This window comes from Bubalus bubalis, chromosome 24 (genome assembly GCF_019923935.1).
Source record: "Bubalus bubalis isolate 160015118507 breed Murrah chromosome 24, NDDB_SH_1, whole genome shotgun sequence".
NCBI classification, from domain to species: domain Eukaryota; kingdom Metazoa; phylum Chordata; class Mammalia; order Artiodactyla; family Bovidae; genus Bubalus; species Bubalus bubalis.
In genome coordinates, this window is record NC_059180.1 from 9050250 (window position 1) to 9070911 (window position 20662).

The 20662-nt window shown below is 53.0% G+C and overlaps 1 protein-coding gene across 5 annotated transcripts in view; it reads left to right on the plus strand.

Annotated features, from left to right (window-relative positions):
* The window catches only part of LIMK1 (LIM domain kinase 1), a 25960-nt gene extending 15262 nt beyond the window's left edge, over window positions 1-10698 (plus strand). For 4 of the 5 annotated variants that reach the window (XM_025274631.3, XM_044936327.2, XM_044936329.2 and 1 more), the window contains 11 exons: window positions 2277-2382; window positions 2482-2648; window positions 3682-3865; window positions 4385-4471; window positions 4782-4913; window positions 5273-5332; window positions 5657-5722; window positions 6097-6253; window positions 8841-8896; window positions 9122-9279; window positions 9388-10698. In XM_025274631.3, the coding sequence (XP_025130416.2) occupies window positions 2277-2382; window positions 2482-2648; window positions 3682-3865; window positions 4385-4471; window positions 4782-4913; window positions 5273-5332; window positions 5657-5722; window positions 6097-6253; window positions 8841-8896; window positions 9122-9279; window positions 9388-9550 (1336 nt within the window). In that variant the 3' untranslated portion in view covers window positions 9551-10698. The remainder of the gene's footprint in view (window positions 1-2276; window positions 2383-2481; window positions 2649-3681; window positions 3866-4384; window positions 4472-4781; window positions 4914-5272; window positions 5333-5656; window positions 5723-6096; window positions 6254-8840; window positions 8897-9121; window positions 9280-9387) is intronic. The other variant, XM_044936326.2, reaches the window with a different exon arrangement.
* Window positions 10699-20662: the final 9964 nt, after the last annotated feature.

A 20662-nucleotide genomic window follows, 5' to 3' on the forward strand; every position in this document is an offset into this window, starting at 1 on the left:
CTGCAGTCCGTGGGGTCGCAAAGAGTCAGACGCGACTGAGTGACTAAACTGAACTGAACTGATCCACAAGAAGTCTCTGTGAAAATATAGTCACGATTTAAAAATTTTTTATCTTGAAAAATACCAAATTTACAGAAAAATTGCTCAAATAATAAGTGTATTGAATACCTATTCACCCTTTCGGGCTTCCCAGATGGCGCTAGTGGTAAAGAACCCACCTGCCAATGCAGCAGACATAAGGCATGTGGGTTCAATCACAGGGTCGGGAGCATCCCTGGGAGGAGAGCATGGCAACCCACTCCAGGATTCTTGCCTGGAGAGTCCTGTAGAGAGGATGCTGGGGGGCTAGAGTCCAGGGGGTTGCAAAGAGTCAGACACAACTAAAGTGACTTAGTTGTGTACATGTACATCCTTTACCTAGGTTCATCATTTTTAACTTTTTGTCACGTTTGAGATATGTGTGTGTTTTCGTCTATGTATATCTAGGTGTCGGTGTATCAACATATATATATATATTTATTTGTATATGTTCATACACACGTGCACATATTGCTGTTCTTTACTGAATCATTTGAGAGTAAACTGTAGGCACCATTGACTCATCTTTTCCTCAAATACTTCAGACATTCTCCTGAAAATAAAAGCATAAATTCTCTTTATGTAATTACCCACTGTGTCCTATAGTGCAACTATATGAGAGTTAGGAAATTTACCATCAATATAATACTTTTATCCAGTATACAACCCCGAACTCGGATTTTGCCAGCCGTCAGGATGCTGTCCTCAAGTGTCTTCAGCTTCTTTTAACCTGTGCCAGTGCCTCCGCCTTCCATTGTCCTTTATGCCCTTGACATCCGTGAAGAGTCCAAGTCAGTCGTTGAGGAGGATGCCCCCTGCCCCGCACTCGGGTTCCTCTTCCCTAGATTTGGGTCGTGCATTTTGCCCGCGTGACTGATGCTCTCTCCTCCTCCATGCATCTTAGTGGTAGACACAGGAGGTATAAAGTGCACCCTTCACTGGGGATGCCCGCTTCGATTATTTGGTTAAAGTGCAGTCTACTGTCTCTGCTGTAAAGGATTTTTTTTCCCCCTTTGCAGTGTAACCAGTGAGTCGTCTGTGAGATTTGAGTCTGTAAATATCCTGTCCCCAACCACCTTTCACTAAGTGGCTCTTGCCTTCATGATAAGCCTTCCCTATGGCAGATCCTGCTGTGGTGGTTACAAAGGATGATGTTTCGAGCTCTGTTCTTCCTGCTTCATTTCTTACCTGACCTCCCTGTGTAAGGAAGCGCTTCTCCCCCACGTGAGAATATACTCTCAATAATTGAAAACTTGCTAAGACTCTGTTTGTCTTAAAGCTCTGTCTCCTTTCTGTCCTGCCCACCACCACAACCGTATCCCTCTGCCCCAGCCCTTCCGCATCTCAAGGCAGAGATAAACATTCCTTGAAAAGCTTTAATGAGGACAAAATGAAATCAGATCATTAACACTCAGGAGGAGTTAAAAGAAGCAAAGGAGTGTGGCAAGTTGGCCATCTGTGACTTAGCTCGTGGCCAGCTAATGGAAGTCACCAGCCCCACCTCACCCGTAGCTGTGGTTCAGGGAAGGCTGCTTACCCCTTCCTGCCAATCTCGGAGGAGTGGGAGCCTTAGGCTCGTTTTGCAGGGCATGTTTGGGGGTCAGGCAGGAAGCCAGTAGGTCCAGACCCTCTTAGGCCTCTTTGACACTCGTCTGCTCCAAGCATCACAGGCAGTTGGAAGGAGAAGTCTGCCCTCCGTAGCAGAGACAATGCTCTGTTGAACAGGAGCCCCCGAGCATCTCATTGTTGCTGCTGTTGCTGTTCAGCCACTAAGTTGTGTCCAACTTTTCTGCGACCCCATGGACTGTAGCCTGCCAGCTCCTCTGTCCCTGGAACTTTCCAGGCAGGAACACTGGAGTGGGTAGCCATTTCCTTCTCCAGGGGATCTTCCTGACCCAGGGATCTAATCTGCATCTCCTGCATTGGCAGGTGGGTTTTTTACCATCTGAGCCACCAGGGAAGCCTGAGCATCTCGTATAGCAGGGCAGATACCTCGGGGCATGGCACTTTCCACCACCCATGGCAGGCGTTGCAATTAATGTAGAACTCTTCCCACTACCCAGACTTCGGTGTTCTGGACAACTGCCACCCACCAGTCACGCAAGACAGCGTGGTTTGCCCCCACACTCCTGACCTGATCCCCTTGGCCTTGGCTTCCTGGGGCAGGCAGGGGTCTGACCACTGCCCTGTGCCCACAGAGTGGACCCAGGCTGCATGAGCCCGGATGTGAAGAATTCCATCCATGTCGGGGACCGGATCCTGGAAATCAATGGCACCCCCATCCGGAACGTGCCCCTGGACGAGGTGCGGGTCCCAAGTCTGGCAAGCGGGGTTGGAGGTGGTGTCTTCGTGCCTGCTCGCCACCACCTGAGACTCACCTGTCCACGTGCCTGCTCTCCCCAGATTGATCTGCTGATCCAGGAAACCAGCCGCCTGCTCCAGCTGACTCTGGAGCATGACCCCCATGACAGCCTGGGCCATGGGCCGGGGTCTGAGCCCAGCCCCCTGGGCTCCCCGGCTCACACGCCCATCGGGGAGGTGGGCAGCTCCGGCCGGCAGAAGCCTGTGCTGTAAGTCAGCCCTGCACCGTGATGCTCTGTATCTTGTTACTTTCACTGACACTGGGCCTCAGTCGGGGTGGGGAGGGGTGGTCCCTGCCCTCCAGTTGCTCACAGTCGGATGGAAAAGTCAGCCCTGCAAAAGAAAAGAACACGCCAGCAAGGGGTGCAGGGAGCTGGGAAGAAGAAGGGGAATGAGAAGGAGGAAATGGGGAAGCGGCGCCCTTAGCCGGGGGTGAGAGGGCTCCCGGGGTGGACCAGAGCCCTGGCTTCAAGGAGCCGCTGGCCTGGCGCTCAGGATGCTGTGGCATCTGGTGTGTGTTGAGAGGTGGGCTCCGAGGCGGCAGCTGGTGGCCAGGGTCTCACAGCACAGTGATGCGTCCCACAGAGACCACTCTGGTCCCCTTTGCGAGAAGGTGCTCAGGACCAGAGACAGCCCGAGGGCTGTGATGTGGTCCAGGCTGGAGGGGCCAGGGGCACCTCTTAAAGAGAGGTGAAGGGTGCAAAGAAGCCCAGAGACAGCCTGGTCTTCATGCCACTCACTCTGGGGCCTGCTCAGGACTCCTGGTCAGGGGGCCACCTGGGGTGACAGCCTTTACACTAGGAAGCAGTGACCTTGAAGGCCTGTGTCTCCTCCTCCCCCGTTTGGAGCTCAGGTCACCCTGCAGGGCCACCTAGGGGCGTCCTGTGCAGGTCGTCTGCCTCTGCACCTCGGGGCCAGGACTCAAATGCTGGGAGACAAAGCATCTGATCCAGGGTCGTCAGGCAGAGAAGGCCAAGGGCAAACATTCCTTCCTGAACGGGAAGTCCAAGCCAGACAGGGCACGGAGTGCTCGCATCAGGGCAGGGCAGGGCTCTCATGATGGTCCCTGGACAGCTGCCCGGTCCCACCCTTCCTGACTACGGGCGATTTACATGGACTGGCATCGGTGGGGCATGGCAGGCTGGGGGAAGGGGCAGGGCCAAGGCCTGGCCTCCGCCAAGGGGCCCTCGGCCAGGGGCCCACCTGATACCGGTGGCACCGGGCACTGGTGTGTCTCCCCAGAAGGAGCTGCAGCATCGACAGGTCCCCGGGCGCCAGCTCGCTGGGCTCCCCGGCCTCCCAGCTCAAGGACCTGGGTCGCTCCGAGTCCCTCCGTGTGGTCTGCCGGCCGCACCGCATCTTTCGGCCTTCGGATCTCATCCATGGGGAGGTGTTGGGCAAGGGCTGCTTTGGCCAGGCCATCAAGGTATGGGGCACACCAGGGAGGGAGGGGACCACCTGGGGGTGACCTGTTGGCTCTCCACCCTCTTCCCACCAGTGTCCCCAGGAAGCCACAGTGGAAAGGCGTCTGGCTTCCAGGCTCCCTGGCCAGGGCTTGCCTCCCCCCTGGGCCTCCTCGAGCTAGCTACCGTATATAGGTAGACTGCGTGAAGGAGGTCGTAGGACAGTGGCTTCTCAGAGTCGGGATGAGAGGGCAGCCCAGACTGACCCTGAAGGCTTCCTCCCCCAGGCCCCCCTACTCAGCCCAATGTGGGCCGCTCACCCCCTTCACACTCACGACCAGCCCTCTCCTGCCTCTGATGTTCTCTGGCAGTGACCAGCCTAGAAGGTTCAGGTTTATAGAAAAGGCACCAGCCAGGTTGCCATGTCCACCAGCCAGGCCTCAGCCCCCGGCCCCGTGTGTCCATCTGCCTGGGGTGGGGTGGGGTGGGCCTCCTGCGGGGCGGCCTGGAGCAGAGCCCGTGCCCCGCGTGTCCCCATGCAGGTGACGCACCGAGAGACGGGCGAGGTGATGGTGATGAAGGAGCTGATCCGCTTTGACGAGGAGACCCAGCGGACGTTCCTCAAGGAGGTGGGTGAGGGGCCTGCCCCACCCTTGCCCATCGAGAGGGGGTGGGTGGCAAAGGGCTCCGGGAGGAAGTGATACTTAAGCCCTCATCGAAAGAAGACAGACTCTGCCAGGAGGGCGAGAGGGGCAGGGACATCCCTGGGGGTGGGGACAGCCCAAGCAAAGGGCAGGGCGGCAGCAGGTAAGGCAGGAACCCCCAGTGAGGGGGTGGGGTGTGGAGACTCCCCCTCCTTCAGAACTGTCCATGGCGGCTTCTGGTGGGACAGTGGTGGGAGAAGATGGGGGCGCAGCCTGTTTGCACCCCACTCCCCAGGTGAAGGTCATGCGATGCCTGGAGCACCCGAACGTGCTCAAGTTCATCGGGGTGCTCTACAAGGACAAGAGGCTCAACTTCATCACCGAGTACATCAAGGGCGGCACACTCCGGGGCATTATCAAGAGCATGGTGAGTGCTGGGCGGAACCACGCCCTCCCCCCCTCCCCACCCCCACCCCTACCTGCATCCAGTCCCAGCCGCTCCCCACCGAGGGACCCTGGACCCAGTGCCTCCTCCCTGGGCCCCAGTCTCCCAGGCTCTTCACTGGGGATCAGCCTCTGATCTCAAAGCCGCTCTGTCAGGAAATTGTTTGGAATTGTTCACCCACACCCCTTGGAGGGGACAGTTGTGGGTATCGTAGAGACTGAGGGGGTGGTCATCAGCCCCTACAGGACACTCACCCCCTCCTGCTTTTCTTGCCCACTGTCCTGTCCCTGTGGCCCTGTTGGCTCATCCTGGACTTTCTCCCCCCTCACCCCCACCCCCAGGACAGCCAGTACCCCTGGAGTCAGAGGGTGAGCTTTGCCAAGGACATCGCTTCTGGGATGGTGAGTAGGCTCTGATTTCAGGGGCGGCACGGAGTGGGGGACTTCGCTGGCGGTCCAGTGGTTAAGAATCCATGCTTCCACTGCAGGGGACATGGGTCTGATTCCTGGTCAAGGAACCTGCCTTGCTTTGCAGTTCCCCGCCACCCGACCCCTGCCAAAAAAATTCTCTACCATTCTCCTAAATTCCATAGGAAGCTTCAAGAGAGGACAGAGGGAACCCAGTGGGAGGGAAGCTGGGAGCCTTCCGGAGGATGACGGGTCATCCTTGAGGCTGGGGTCCCTCAGCGCGGCTGCCCCCTCATCTCCACGCCCCTCTACCCTCAGGCCTACCTCCACTCCATGAACATCATCCACCGGGACCTCAACTCCCACAACTGCCTGGTTCGCGAGGTGAGCAGCCAGGGCTGCAGGAGGGGCCAGCGGGACCGCCGCCCACCATACTCCTAGCAGGTTGGGGGTCTGCTGGGAGGGTAACCGTCACAGAGAACGGCCCACAGTGTGGCCACGGGCCACACCAGGCTGCATCAGCGGCTCTGGGCCCGGAGGAGGGCCTGGATATGGGGCTGGGGCAATCAGGGGAGGTTTACTGAAAGAGATTTGGGGCAGGGAGATATACTTCAGTGGGAGGCAGTGGGAGCAGGCAGCCCGGGGTCTAGGGGGCAGTGATGGAGAGACCACAGGCTGCCCCCAGAAGGCAGAGGAGGGAGTGGGCAGGTGGTGGCGGGAGCGTGTCTCAGCGCGGCCCTGCTTCCCCATCTCCCCAGAACAAGAACGTGGTGGTGGCCGACTTCGGGCTGGCGCGGCTCATGGTGGACGAGAAGACGCAGCCCGAGGACCTGCGGAGCCTCAAGAAGCCAGACCGGAAAAAGCGGTACACGGTGGTGGGCAACCCCTACTGGATGGCGCCCGAGATGATCAACGGTGAGTCGGGGGCCCCGCAGGGCACATCCCTGGGGCCGCATGGTCCCAGGCGGAACTGCAGGAGGCAGAGGTCCCGGCCGCCTCTTCCTCCTCCTCGAGTCCTAACATAAGTTTCCTTTTGCTGCTGCAACAGATTATCACAACTTGGCTTAAAAAACACAAATCATCCTAGGGACTTCCCAGGCGGTCCAGTGGTTAGGACTCCATGCTTCCAATGCAGAGGGGCACAGGTTTGATCCCTGGTCAGGGAAGTATGAGCCCACTGAAAGTAACAAGTGAAAATGTTAGTCACTCAGTCATGTCTGACTCTTTGTGACCCCAAGGACTGACTGTAGCCCACTGTCATGAAATTCTCCTCTGTCCATGGAATTCTCCAGGCAAGAATACTGGAGTGGGTAGCCATTTCCTCCTCCAGGGGATCTCCCCAACCCAGGGAGCAAACCCGGTCTTCCACATCGCAGGTGGATTCCTTACCATCTGAGCCACCAGGGAAGCCCTACATGTCATGAGGTTCACCCAAAAAATTTAAAACTGCACACACAGATTATCCTATAGTTCTGGAGGTCAGGAGTCCAGTATCAGGCTCGCTGAGCTAAAGTCCAGTGTCAGCAGGACTGCGTTCCTTCTCGAGGCTCGAGCGGGAAGGATCTGTTTCCTTCCCTTTTCCAGTTTGCAGAGGCGGCCTCACTCCTTGGCTCCTGACTCCTCCTCCAGCAAGGCCAGCAGCGCACGCAGTCTCTTCTTTCCGACACCCGTATCCACCGTCACCTCTCTTACCCTGACCCTGACTCTCCATTCTCCCTCACAAGGACCTTTGTGATCAGAGGGCTCAGCCAACTAACCCAAGATCATCTCTCCATCGCAAGATCCTTAACTGAGTGATACCTGCAAAGTCCCGTAAAAGGCAGCACATTCAGGGTCCAAGGGTCCAAGGAGCAGGCGGTCCCTGGACAGGGTCTAGGGTCTCTCAGGACCATTATTAGGCCTCCCACAGAGCCCCCTTCTCCCACCCCATTTGTTTTTTCAGGCCTGTCACACAGTGATCCCATGTGTGCCCAGACTGGGGGTGATAAAGTCCATCCACAGGCAGGGGACATGCAAACACAGGGTCAGGACAGGCAGACTCGGGGTCACCTTAACACCAACTCTGATCAAAGATAATATAACCCACCCCCTAATAACATAACTGGTAAAGTGAAAGAAAGTGAAAGTGTTAGCATTAGTTGCTCAGTCATGTCTGAATCTTCAACCCCATGGACTGTAGCCCACCAGCCTCCTCTGTTTATGGAATTTCCCAGGCAGGAATACTGGAGTGGGTAGCCATTTCCCTCTCCAGGATATCTTCCCGACCCAAGAATCGAACCCAGGTCTCCTGCATTGCAGGTAGATTCTTAACCATCTGAGCCATCAGGGAAGCCCTTGTAAAGTGGGGTTAATAGTCCCTCTCTTGAAGAAAAGAAAAATAATAAAATAAATAAACAAACAAAAAGAGTCCCTATCTTTAAGAAGTGGTATGAAGATTGGGTAAGATTTGTTAACTAGTCAGGATTCAGTGAGAGTGGTTGTCCTGATTATCTGTAGCATTATTAGGCAGACGGTATTGTTCCCATTTTACAGATAAGGCAGGCGGAGGCTCAGAGAGTCTGTATCAGTCCCTGAGGCTGCTGTAACATGCGCACAAACTGAGTGCTCACAGCAGAAGTCTGAAATCCAGTAGAGCCTTGCTCCCTCCAGGGATTTCAAGGGAGAGTCCATTCCTTGCTCTCTCTAAGCTCTGACCCTGGCATTCCGGGCTTGTGGCCACATTGGCCCAATCTCTGCCTCTGTTTCCACGTGGCTGCCTCCTCCTGTGTATCTTCTCCTTTTCAGTCTCTCTTATAAAGACAGTTAGGATGGCATTTTGGGGCTTCCATGCTGGCTCAGTGGTAAAGAATCTGCCTGCACTGCAGGAGATGCAAAAGACTCGGGTTCAGTCCCTGGGTCAGGCAGATCCCCTGGAGGAGGGCATGGCATCCCACTCCAGTATGCTTGCCTGAAAAACCCCACGGACAGAGGTGCCCAGCAGGCTGTAGTCTAAAGGGTCACAAAAGTTGGACACAGTTGAGTGAGTACACATGCAGGAGGGCATTTAGAACCTGCCCAGATAATCTAGGGTGGTCTCATCTCAGGATCTAGAATCGTATCTTCAAATCAATTCTTTATCTTTCCAAAACAGTAGCACAAACAGGCTCTGAGGGTCTGACACAGTTATCTCTCGGGGTCACCACAGGGTCCATGACATGCCCGGAGTCACAGAGTTGGTTAGTGACTGAGCTGGACCTGGAACCCCTTGCCCAGGGCTTTCACCCTGACTCCCCCTACTAATCAGCCACCAGCCACCCCTCCCCCCCGAGCAGGCTGGCTCAGCCTGGGTGGGCCCAGGTAAGGTCAGAGCCCAGGGCCTGATCCTGCGGAAGCTGCTAGCATCTGCCTCCTGGTCCCCACCTACGGGTCAGCACATCCCCCAGCGGGCAGTCCCCGGCCTGGCCCCCTCGCCAGCTGGCACCCCCAGCCCTGTGCACCTGCCAACCGTAGTCTCTCCTTCCAGGCCGCAGCTACGATGAGAAGGTGGATGTGTTCTCGTTCGGGATCGTCCTGTGTGAGGTAGGCCCAGGGGCAGGTGGCAGCCGGCTCCAGCCCCCTCCCCACACATTCTGAGCTGCAGGCTGGAGCCCTACGGGGTCCCAGGCCAGGGAGGCTGTGGGGACGGGCTGCCCGCCACTGCCTGCATCCCCGTGGTCAGATGGGTGCCAGACCCACCCTCAAATCCATCTGGGTGGCACCCAGCCCCAGGGCCCCCCAGGTAACTGCCGGGCCTCCTCTGGACAGATCATTGGGCGAGTGAACGCTGACCCAGACTACCTGCCGCGCACCATGGATTTCGGCCTCAACGTGCGAGGCTTCCTGGACCGCTACTGCCCCCCAAACTGCCCCCCGAGCTTCTTCCCCATTACCGTGCGCTGCTGTGACCTGGACCCCGAGAAGAGGTGAGCAGGATGCGGGGCTTAGGGCGGGGTGTGGGGGGGGGGTTCCCAAGCAGAGCCAGAACCCACCATGCCCCCACCTCCTGTCTCCCACCCCCCACCCCCACCCAGACCCTCCTTCGTGAAGCTGGAGCAGTGGCTGGAGACCCTCCACATGCACTTGGCTGGCCACCTGCCGCTGGGCCCCCAGCTGGAGCAGCTGGACAGGGGCTTCTGGGAGACCTACCGGCGTGGCGAGAGCGGACTGCCCGCCCACCCTGAGGTCCCTGACTGAGCCCAGCGCCCCCGGCTGCCCCTGTCCGCCTCCATGGAATCTGCCCAGCACCGGATTCCTCTACAGGAGGCGGCCTGGGTGTGGCGCCCTCACCGGGGCGGCGGGCACCCAGACCCTCCCCCGCGCCAGGTCCTGCCTTGCCCCATCTCTGCCCCCGGCCCCAGAGCTGGTCTGGCCTCACACACACCATCACCTCACCCTGCCTTACCTCTGTCTTGGTGGGGCCGCCCCCTCCCGCCTGTCCTTGCATGAGCTGGAGGGCCCATGTGAGCTGCGCCCTGTCCCGCACCTGCCCCCCAGCCCACCCCCATGCACACTCCGCTGTCTGCAGCTCCTCCGAGGCTGGGCTGGAGGACAGGCCACACCCCCCGACCGTGGCCCATCATGTGTGTTCCCAGGAGCAGACAGGGAGTCTGGGGCCTGTCAGCCCCCCAGGGGGTTGTCTCAGTAGCAGCAGGTATAGATAATTATCCAAACCCCCAAAGGGAGAGAGGTCTGCTCCCATGGGGCGGAAGTCCCGGGGGCCAGACAGCAGCCCTGACTCGCTTTGGGTCTTTTCCTTTCTTTATTGAAGCCACTTTAGTGGGAAGCAGGTACCAGGCCTCAGGGTGAAGGGAGGGTCCCTGGAGGGGGAGGGGAGCCGTGGTCCGGGGGCCAGAGGTGCTGGGGGACGCCACAGAGGGTGGTTGGGCAGAGTCCCCCAGCCTCCCAGCCCCCTGAAGTTCATCTCAGCACCCCCTCCAGGCCTCTCCCCAGGCTCCTTGCCAGTGGCTGAAGCAGCCCCTGCCCCTCCCCACACCCCTCTGTCCTCTGGGTTCTTTCTGTGTAATCTATTTTTTAAGAAGAGTTTGTATTATTTTTTCATAACGGCTGCAGCAGCAGCTGCCGGGGGCTTGGGGTTTTATTTTTTTTCGGCGGGTGGGGGTGGGGGGGCCATTTTGTCACTTTGCCTCAGTTGAGCATCTAGGAAGTATTAAAACTGTGAAGCCTTCTCAGTGCACTTTGAACCTGGAAAACAATCAAACACAGGCCCTTGGGACTATGACTCAGGGAGGTGACAAGAGTCATCTCCATCCAGGAATGGGGACGTCTAAGGAACAAAGCCCAGACTCAGAATAATAAAATAAATTCCGTACTCCCCCCCCAGATCCCGCATTGTGACGTGTGTCTGGGGGCCCCACCGAAACAGGAGAGAGGGACCTTTTGATTGAGAAGCCTAGTCTGAGAAGACAGGAATGGAGATGTGGGTGGGGACAGATAAGAGGGTGGGGATGGAGGTGTTGGCCCAGCTTTTCCAAAGTTGAGTTTGAGGGTGGGGGGAGGAGTAGGGAGAGAGCCAAGGGAGACTAGGGAATGGATTGCTCTTATTTCATGCTTGCTTTTTTTTTTTTCCTAAAATGTAAAGAGTCCCATCGGGAAACTGGAAACCACCCTAGTTATTTCAAATGTAGGTCATTTAATCCAGGGAATCGTTTAATCCAGTGGAAGGACAAAAAGTGGATGCTGAGATAACCATTTCTGTTGAACTCTAGGAAGCAGCCACCCCTTGGCTGGGGCACTTAAGGAAATAATTTAGTTATCTGGTGCCAAGGTTAACAATTCACCCCTTAAATTTGGTGGCTTGAAATAACAGTGGTCACTCGTGGCTCAGAACTTCTCTGTTAAGAATTGGGAACAGCTTGGTGATTGGTTTTGGCCTGGGGTCTCTCCTGTGTTTGTGGTCAGATGCTGCCCAGGGCTGCAATGCTTTGAGGGCTTCACGGGGACCAGAGGGTCCCTTTCCAAGGACCTTCTGTACATGGCTCATGCTCATGGCTGCAAACTGGGCTGGCTGCTGACTAGAGGCCTCCGTCCCTCTCAGAGGCCTCCCCACAGGTCCCCTTGAGTGTCCTCACAGCATCCTCGAGAGTGAGCATCCCAGGAGAGCAAAGCAGAGGCTCCACTGCCTTTTAGGACCCAATCTCAGAAGTCACACAGGCTTGCTTCCACCATATTCCACCGGTCACACAGACCAACCCCGATCCAGCATGTGAGCTGTCTACACAAGGCCACAGATACAGCCCAGAAGAAATCACTGTAGTCAGTCATCTTGGAAGCTGGCTAGAGACGTGGAGGGCGGAGCCCCAGAACAGTGCTTAGATTTTTGATGTGTGTTGGGGGGAAGGGTTGGATTCCAATTGGTGCTGGAACTTCTTACTAAGAAGATAGACGCGGGACTTCCCCAGTGGTCCAGTGGTTAAGAACCCACCTTCCAGTACAAGGGACATAGGTTCAATCCCTGATCAGTGTACTAAGGTTCCACATGCTGTGGGTCAACTAAACCTGTGTGCCCACACACGCTCTGGAGCCCACGTGCCGCAACTAAGACCCGATGCAGCCAAAAGTAATTAAAAAAAAAAAAAAAGATGCAAAAATAGTGCTAGAGCTAAACATCGGCTCCTGCTAGACAAGGGCAGAAGAAAGTCTCTTCACCTGCTCCATGTTCCAGTCTCTCTCAGGGGACCGCTGTTAGCAGGCCCACCTCAACAGGAAGCCAGTTGCAAGGAAATCTGGGAAATGTAGTTTTCAGCAGTCCAGCAGCAACACTATCACAGAACAGGCAGTGGAGCGGGCTTGGGGCTGAGGTACCATAAGCAACCAGCACAACCCATCCTTTCGGCTCCTCACCCACACACGCCTTTCTGCCATATTTGATTTCCATACAACTCTTAGCAATGCTTCCACATAACAAGACGCAAATATCTTTTGTACACAGATGTGTCATTCTCTTTCTAATGCCAAAAATTAGAAACAGTACAGGAAGAGGAAAATCAGGCACCATTGTTGTCCTAGAAATACCTAAAAGGAATAATATGCTACGACAAGTAGGATTTACCCCAGGAATGCAATAGTGGTTCAGTATTTGGAAAGTAAATCCGTGGAAAACCACAGCAAGACACCACTTAGCACCCACAGGATGGCCATAAGTTTTAAAAAGAAAGGAAAAATATGTCGATAAGGACGTGGATAAATCAGAAACTCCCTTCTCCGTTAATGGGAATATAAAATGGTGCCGCTGCTGTGCAGAACAGTTTGGCAGTTCCTCAAAATGTTAAACAGCGTTACGGGGCTTCCCTGGTGGTCCCGTGTTTACGAAATTGCCTGCTAATTCAGGGGACATGGGTTCAACCCCTGGTCCAGGAAGATCCCACATGCCACGGGGCAACTAAGCCTGTGTGCCACAACTGCTGAGCTTACACTCTAGAACCCACGGGTCACAACTACGGAGCCCGAGGGCTGCAGCTACTGAAGCCAGCCTGCCCTAGAGCCTGTGCTCAGCAAGAAGACGCGCCACCACAATGAGAAGCCCCCTCACCATAATGAGAGGCAGCCCCTACTCACCGCGACTGGAGAAAGCCCTGTGCGCAGCAACAAAGGCCCAGAAAGGCCAAAAATAAATATTAAAAAAATTTTTTTAAACAGAGTTCAGATCAGATCAGATCAGTCGCTCAGTCGTGTCCGACTCTTTGCGACCCCATGAATCGCAGCACGCCAGGCCTCCCTGTCCATCACCAACCCCTGGAGTTCACTCAGACTCACATCCATCGAGTCAGTGATGCCATCCAGCCATCTCATCCTCTGTCGTCCCCTTCTCCTCCTACCCCCAATCCCTCCCAGCATCAGAGTCTTTTCCAATGAGTCAACTCTTCGCATGAGATGGCCACACTACTGGAGTTTCAGCTTTAGCATCATTCCTTCCAAAGAAATCCCAGGGCCGATCTCCTTCAGAATGGACTGGTTGGATCTCCTTGCAGTCCAAGGGACTCTCAAGAGTCTTCTCCAATACCACAGTTCAAAAGCATCAATTCTTCGGTGCTCAGCCTTCTTCACAGTCCAACTCTCACATCCATACATGACTACAGGAAAAACCATAGCCTTGACTAGACGGACCTTTGTTGGCAAAGTAATGTCTCTGCTTTTGAATATGCTATCTAGGTTGGTCATAACTTGCCTTCCAAGGAGTAAGCGTCTTTTAATTTCATGGCTGCAGTCACCATCTGTAGTGATTTTGGAGCCCTTAAACAGAGTTATGACCCAGCAATTCCCCTTTCAGGTTTACAAACAGAAGAGGTGGAAACGTGCACATAAAAACCTGTACATGAAGGTGCATAGCAACATTATTTGTAAGAGTCAAAAAGTGGGAACAACAAAATGTCCATAACCTGCTAAATGGACAAACAAAACTAGTATATCCATACAATGGAATGTTATTCAGTCATGAAAAGGAATGAAATAGTGATACATGCTACAACGTGGATGATCCCAGAAAACACAATGCTGAGAGAAAGAAGCCAAACATAGAAGGTCACGTGCTGATGATTCTGTGTACACGAAATGTCCGGAATGGGCAAATTCATAGAGACAGAGAGTAGATGAGTTGTGGGAAGGGTAGATGTGTGTGTGTGAGTGTGTGTGTGTGTGTGTGTGAATGTGTATGTGTGTGTGTGTGTGTGTGTGTGCACGTGCTCAGTCATATCTGACTCTTTGCCCTTCGATGGACTGTAGCCCACCGGGCTCCTCTGTGCATGGAGTTTTCCTGGCAGGAGTACTGGAATGGGTTGCTGCGCCCTCCTCCAGGGGGTCCTCCCGACCCAGGGGTGGACCCCGCATCCCTTGCGTCTCCTGCATTGGCAGCGGGTTCTTTATGACTAGCGCCTCCTGGGAAGCCACTCCTACTGTGTTAAATCCACCCCTTGAGGGCTGGATTGTGCCCTTTCAGTGACCACATTTTCGGTTTTTTAGGAACTTTATTTGGTTCTTTGTCAGATGGAGTGTTGTCTAAAAGTTTGGGTTTATTATTTTATGTCTTTAAGAGTCTTCAGCATACTGAATTTTATGTCGTCTTTCATGCTGCTGTTGTATATCCTCAGCATCTAGGGGCTATAATTGTCCTAATTGTAACTTGGATTCTCACATGTGAAAATTTGTTTAAGGGCTTCGATATTTCTTTGTAAAAATTGGGTTTCTTTTTGGCTGCGTGGGTTTTCATTGCTGCACACGGGCTTTCCTTGGTCGTGGTGAGCGGGGGCCGCCCTTGGTCGTGATGCACGGCTTCTCTTTGTGGTGGCTACTCTTGCTGCGAAGCCAGGTGCGCGGGCTGCGGTAGATGTGGCTCGTGGGCTCAGGGGCTGCAGCTCACAGGCTCGAGAGTTCTGGTCCAGAAGTTGTGGAGCACAGGCTTAGTTGCTCTGCAGCATCTGGGATCTTCCCAGACCAGGGGTCAAACCAATGTCCCTTGCATTGCAAGGCAGATTTTTAACCACTGCACCATGAGAGAAGCCCTCGACACTTCTTTTTTTTTTTTTAATTGAAGGATAATTGCTTTAGAGAATTTTGTTGTTTTCTGTCAAACCTCAACATGAATCAGCCATAGTATACATATATTTCTTATATGTATATGACATTTCTTAATAATGGGTACAATTTTCATTGTAGGTGAGTCCAACTGCCATACTTAGCCCAAAACTTTATGTATACATAATACATCCTGAATTAGTCTGTATTTTTTTTTTCTTGTAAATCTCATCTCCTGTCACTCCTGGTTACAGACCCTCACTAACACCTAAGGGAAGACACATTATCGACTCATTGTTGGTCATGTGTGGTGTTTAGTCCCCTGTTTGTTTCTGGACTCCTGGGTTTTCTCTTTCTTCCCTGGGAGCTCAGCTGTGCATCTGCTGCTGTTGCTGCTGCTGCTAAGTTGCTTCAGTCGTGTCCAACTCTGTGCGACCCCATGGACTGCAGCCTACCAGGCTCCTCCGCCCATGGGATTTTCCAGGCAAGAGTACTGGAGTGGGGTGCCATTGCCTTCTCCGCAGCTGTGCATCTAAAATTAATTTGATCGAACATTTCAAAGGGTTTTACTTGTCGAGTTTTCTGGTTATCCTAGCTGCCAAATCAGAAGCATGTGGGGAGGTTTCTCAGAACATGTTTCCTAGGCCTTCTTCCCCTGCCAAAATCATGACACTGCTTCCTAAAGAGTCTGCCAAAATCTGGGTGCATCTGGGGCCAGAAATGGGGTGACAGTGGGGATTGTTCCTCTGTAACTTGAGAAGCGGTGCTAGTGGTAAAGAACCCGCCTGCCAGTGCAGGAGCCATAAGAGATGTGGGTTCGATCCCTGGGTCGAGAAGATCTCCTGGAGGAGGGCATGACAACCCACTCCAGGATTCTTGCCTGGGAATTCCATGAACAGAGGAGCCTGGAGGGCTACAGTCTGTAGGGTTGCAAAGAGTCGGACACAACTGAAGCGACTGAGCACCCACGCACAATTTGGGAAACAGCACAACTCACTTCCCCAGTGTTCTGATTCAGTTCCTGGTGTCTTAGGCTTCTGTGCCTAATGCACCCACAGAAGATGCTGAGTAAATGTACAGCGAATACGTGAATGCTTGAAAGATGACTGGCTGACGCCTGTAGTCAGTGTAACACCCACTGTGCAGGTCTGATGTGTGATTAAACCAGAGAGCAACTGCTCAATAAAGATCATTTTCCCTTCCCCTAAAACAGGAAGGAGGAGCTTACCACCACCCCCACGGACTTAGCAGGCCCAGGTCAGACTACCCTTGGGGTAGACAAGCTGAATTCCAGCCTCTGTCCGGGTCTCTGAGGACCTCGATGGAGGTCATGCGGGAAGCATGCAGGTTGGCCTGGATTCCATTCTGTGGATTTACACCCACATGTGCTTGATGAGTGGGCCAGTCAGCCTGGAGGACAGGCCCTAGGGGTATCTCAGAGGTCCGCATTAGGCCCCACCTGTTTGTCTGTTCTGGGTGTGACAGAGTGGAGAAGGATCAGCAGGAGAAGAAGGGGGGGATAGAGGTTGAGATAGTTGGATGGCATCCCTGACTCAATGGACACGAGTTTGCACAAGCTCCGGGAGATGGTGAAGGACCAGGAAGCCCTGAGTGCTGCAGACTCCATGGGGTTGCAAAGGGTCAGATACAACTTAGCGACTGAACAACAACAAAGGACTCCTTAGGTGACAGGACCCTGTAGGGCCTCCTTTTGCCCCTTAAAGCCTCAGCTTTCCTTCTCCATCCCTTCCCCACTCTTCCTGTCCTCAACCCTTTCCTGACTCCCAGCAGAATTCCACCTGCAGCAGGGCTGCCCACCCTACGGCCTCCAACTCAGCTCTCCAGGTCTCCAGCTGGTCGCAGGAAGACCCAAAGACTCCTCAAAGGCCAAGTGCCCAGACACAGACTTCAGTTTCCCCCAAGCATCCTGCTCTCCTTCTGGGATCCAAACTCCAATGTGTCATCCTTAGCCATCCAACCCACTTAGCCATCCATCCATCCCAGGCTGACACCTGGGAGTCATCCTGGACTCCGCCCTCCTCTTTCTGAAAGTTTCCAGGATGGAATCTACTTCTGGGCATCTCTGCAATCAGGCCTCTGCCTGCCACCATTCCTCTGCACCATCATCTGAGGTCAGCCACCAGCATGGCCGTCTGGGTCATCATACCTCTTAACTCACCCGCGGCCTCTAGTCTGGGGTTGGTGGGCCCCTGCTCAGGGCCTCAGACTTACTTTGTCTGCCTCCAACGGTGGTTTGCTTTCTTTTTATTTTTTCTTAATTAAATATATATATATATCTGGCTGTGCCAGGTCTTAGTTGTGGCACGTGAACTCTTCAGTTGTACCACGTGGTTCCCTGACCAGCCATAGGATCCAGAACCCCCGCTTTAGGAGCTCCGAGTCCTAGCCAAGGGACCACCAGGGAATTCCCTGCTTTTGCTTTTAAATGAGCTAACACTATACAGTAGATTTCGCATACAAGGAAAGAACTCTGGCTGCTTTTGAGTGATTTATTGGGCCCACGTGCATGTTCTTCCCTTGGTGTCCCCAAGTGGCAGCCTTACCCTGATGATCACAGACCCCCAAGGACAAGCCTTGCTCTTCAGGGCACTTGAGATTAAAGCTCTTCCCCTGTCCATTGTCACCCTCTCTGCTCCCAACTACAGCCCAGAGTTGACCCATTTGGCAGCTGGTCCAAGTCCCTGCAGAGGAAATCAGCCTCTTTCACCTGGCATTTGAGGCCTTTCCCCAAGCCACCCAGACCACCCTCCAGCCTCACCTTCTTCCCTAGAGAAACACAGCTTACTGGCCTCACAATTCCCAGATACCACCTGCTTTCCCAAACCTGTCTCCATGGAGTTGAGCTTTTGTCTGCTTGGTTTACATAAGCTGACTGTACAGAACCACATACACAAAAGTGGGCACACCGAGTATAAAACATAATCTGCTTTTTTTTTTTTTGAGACATTATAGAGTTCTGCTTAAAATATTTATTTGGATGCGTTAGGTCTTAGTGGCAGCATGGGAACTCATAATTTCGCATGTGGGATCTAGTTTTCCGACCAGGGATTGAACCTGGGGCCCCCTGCATTGGGAGCACTGGAGTCTTAGCCACTGGACCATGATGGAAGTCCCCCAGTGGACTGTCTTTAAGGAAAGATGTTTCTGCAAACTTTTCATTATGAGGCATTTCAAACATTAAGAAAACTTGGAATAATAAGTTAATGAGTCCCTTACGCCCACCACCTACATCCAACAATTGTTAACATCTGCCAGTGTGTGTACAAGGTTAATTGTTTGGTTGGTTTTGCTGAACTATTTGAAATCACTTTGCAAACATAATGACATTTCACTTCCTGAACATAGCAAATACTTCGGCATGCAGACGCCTCCTAAAAATACATTATCTTCAAAACCACAAAACCATGATCAGACTCAAGAAAATTAACAATAGGGACTTCTCTGGTGGTCCAGTGGCTAAGACTCTGCGCTCCCAAATGCAGGGGGCCCAGGTTCAATCCCTGGTCAGGGAATTAGATCCCTCATGCTGCAACTAAGACCCAGAACAGCCAAATAAATATTTTTAAAAACAAAAGACAAATAACAATAATTTCCAGTATTACTACTATCTAGTCTAAAGTCAGTTTCCCCAGTTTTCTCAGCTAAGCATTTTATTTATTTATTTTTTCTCAGCTAAGCGTTTTATCACTGAGTTGTTATTCTTTTGCTGGTCGCATCAGGACCCAGTCAAGGCTCAGGGCACCTTTGTCTGTCGTTCTCTTTCTTCCTGTGCCCCCACCAATCCTTTCATCCCTGGTTTTTTTTTTTTGTTGTTGTTCCAGGCCAATCGTCTTGTACAAAGTTCCATCTTCTGGATCTGTCGTTTTCCTTGAGGTGGCACTTACCTCATTCCTCCGTCCCCTTTATTTTCTATAAATGCGAAGAGAAGTTAAATATAGAGACTTGACTGGGCTCAGTTAATCGTTTTGACAGAAACATCTCATGGCTGGAGTTCCCTAGTGGTCCAGTGGTTAAGACTGCACTTCCAATGCAAGGGGGCCTGGGTTCGATCCCTGGTCAGGGAACTAGATCCCACGTGTTGCATCTAAGAGTTTACATTCTGCAACTAGAGATCCTCCCTGATGCTGGGAAAGACTGAGGGCAGGAGGAGAAGGGGAGGAGAGAGGATGAGATGGTTGGATGCCATCACCAACTCAATGGACATGAGTCTGAGCAAACTCCGGGAGATAGTGAAGAACAGGAAGCCCGGCATGCTGCAGTCCATGGGGATGCAGAGTCGTTCATGACTTAACAACTAAAAAACAACTAGAAGTCCTGCATGGTGCAATTAAGACCCAGCACAGCCAAGTAAATAAACAAGCAAATGGAAAACTTAAAAAAAAAGAAAAGAAATGACTCATGGGTGCTGTGTTGTGTTCAGTCGAGTCTGACTCTTTGCCACCCAATGGACTGTAGCCCACCATGCTCCTCTGTCCATGGGATTCTCCAGGCAAGAATACTGGAGTGGGTAGCCATGCCCTGCTCCAGGGGATCTTATTGACTCAGGGATGGAACCCAGATCTCTTATCGCAGGCAGATTCTTTGCCGTTGAGCCACCAGGGAAGCCCCTATCTCATGGGTGGTGTCATGTAAATAGGGGAAAGGAGTTTGATTTACTCTCCATGTTTTGACTGATACCTGGAACTAACTGGTGGACATTACAGGGGAAAGGAAGCTGTGTGTGGAGACAGAGCTGCTGAATGTGGCATGGGCTGCCTGGGGAGGTGGTGAGCTCCTCGTCACTGGGGGGTATCCCAGAAAGTTTGTGGACCATCAAGTACACTGGTGAAGAATCTCTTGCTTTGGTTAGTGCACCCCAGTCCCCTCTCACCCGCTGGATAATTTAAGGGGTACTTTTGGTCGTCATGGTGATTGCAAATATTGTTGATGCACAGTGGATGCTGAGATCCTTGCAACTTTCGAGACAGTCCCGTAAAAAGAGCCACATACCCAACAGGCTACTGAGAACTTCTGGGCAAGCATTTCATTAGAAAAGGGGCTTTTGGACTCTTTAGCAACAGAGTTATTTTTCAAACAATAGCTTCATAGAACCGAGTACACAGAATAGATTCACAGTGCTTAAAGCTGGGGTCACGGCTGCGGGGGCCCTTCTCCAGGCTCCTAAGGCACCAAAGCACTCCTGTGAAAGCCACAGAGCTGGGGAACCTGAGATCCAGATGCTTCTGAAATTCTCCATCATAGGAGTGGGGTGGTTCATTCCAGGCCTCACTGCCAGCATCGCTCATGCTGTGGGTACCTGCAGGCTGGTGATGGTCCTCTCAGGCTCAGGTGAGGGGCAGGAAGCATGGTCCACCCAGTGCCTGGCAGGGGCCCCATAAGGTTTCTTAAAGGCCAATCTGAAACATTTTCTCCAATAAGAAATTCATTCACGTGGCAGAAGTTCAGGAGGCCCACGCAATTATACTGTGGCTTTGCAGCAGAAAAGAGGTTCATGCTCTTCCCAGAAAATAACTTGTTTTTAATGGGCATGTACTCTCTTTTTCTTTCCATCTCAGCCTTAGAGATCCCTGATTGCAGTATATGGAAAGGTTTCTCATTTCTTTTTTGTAACTTCTTTTTTTAAAGTGTAATATAATATACATATATAAAAGTGTATATATATATAGGAAAAGCTCAATGAATTTTCACACACCCAATTGACCAGCATCTAGATGAAGCGGTAGGTTCCAGCCTCCCAATACCACCGTGTGCTACCCC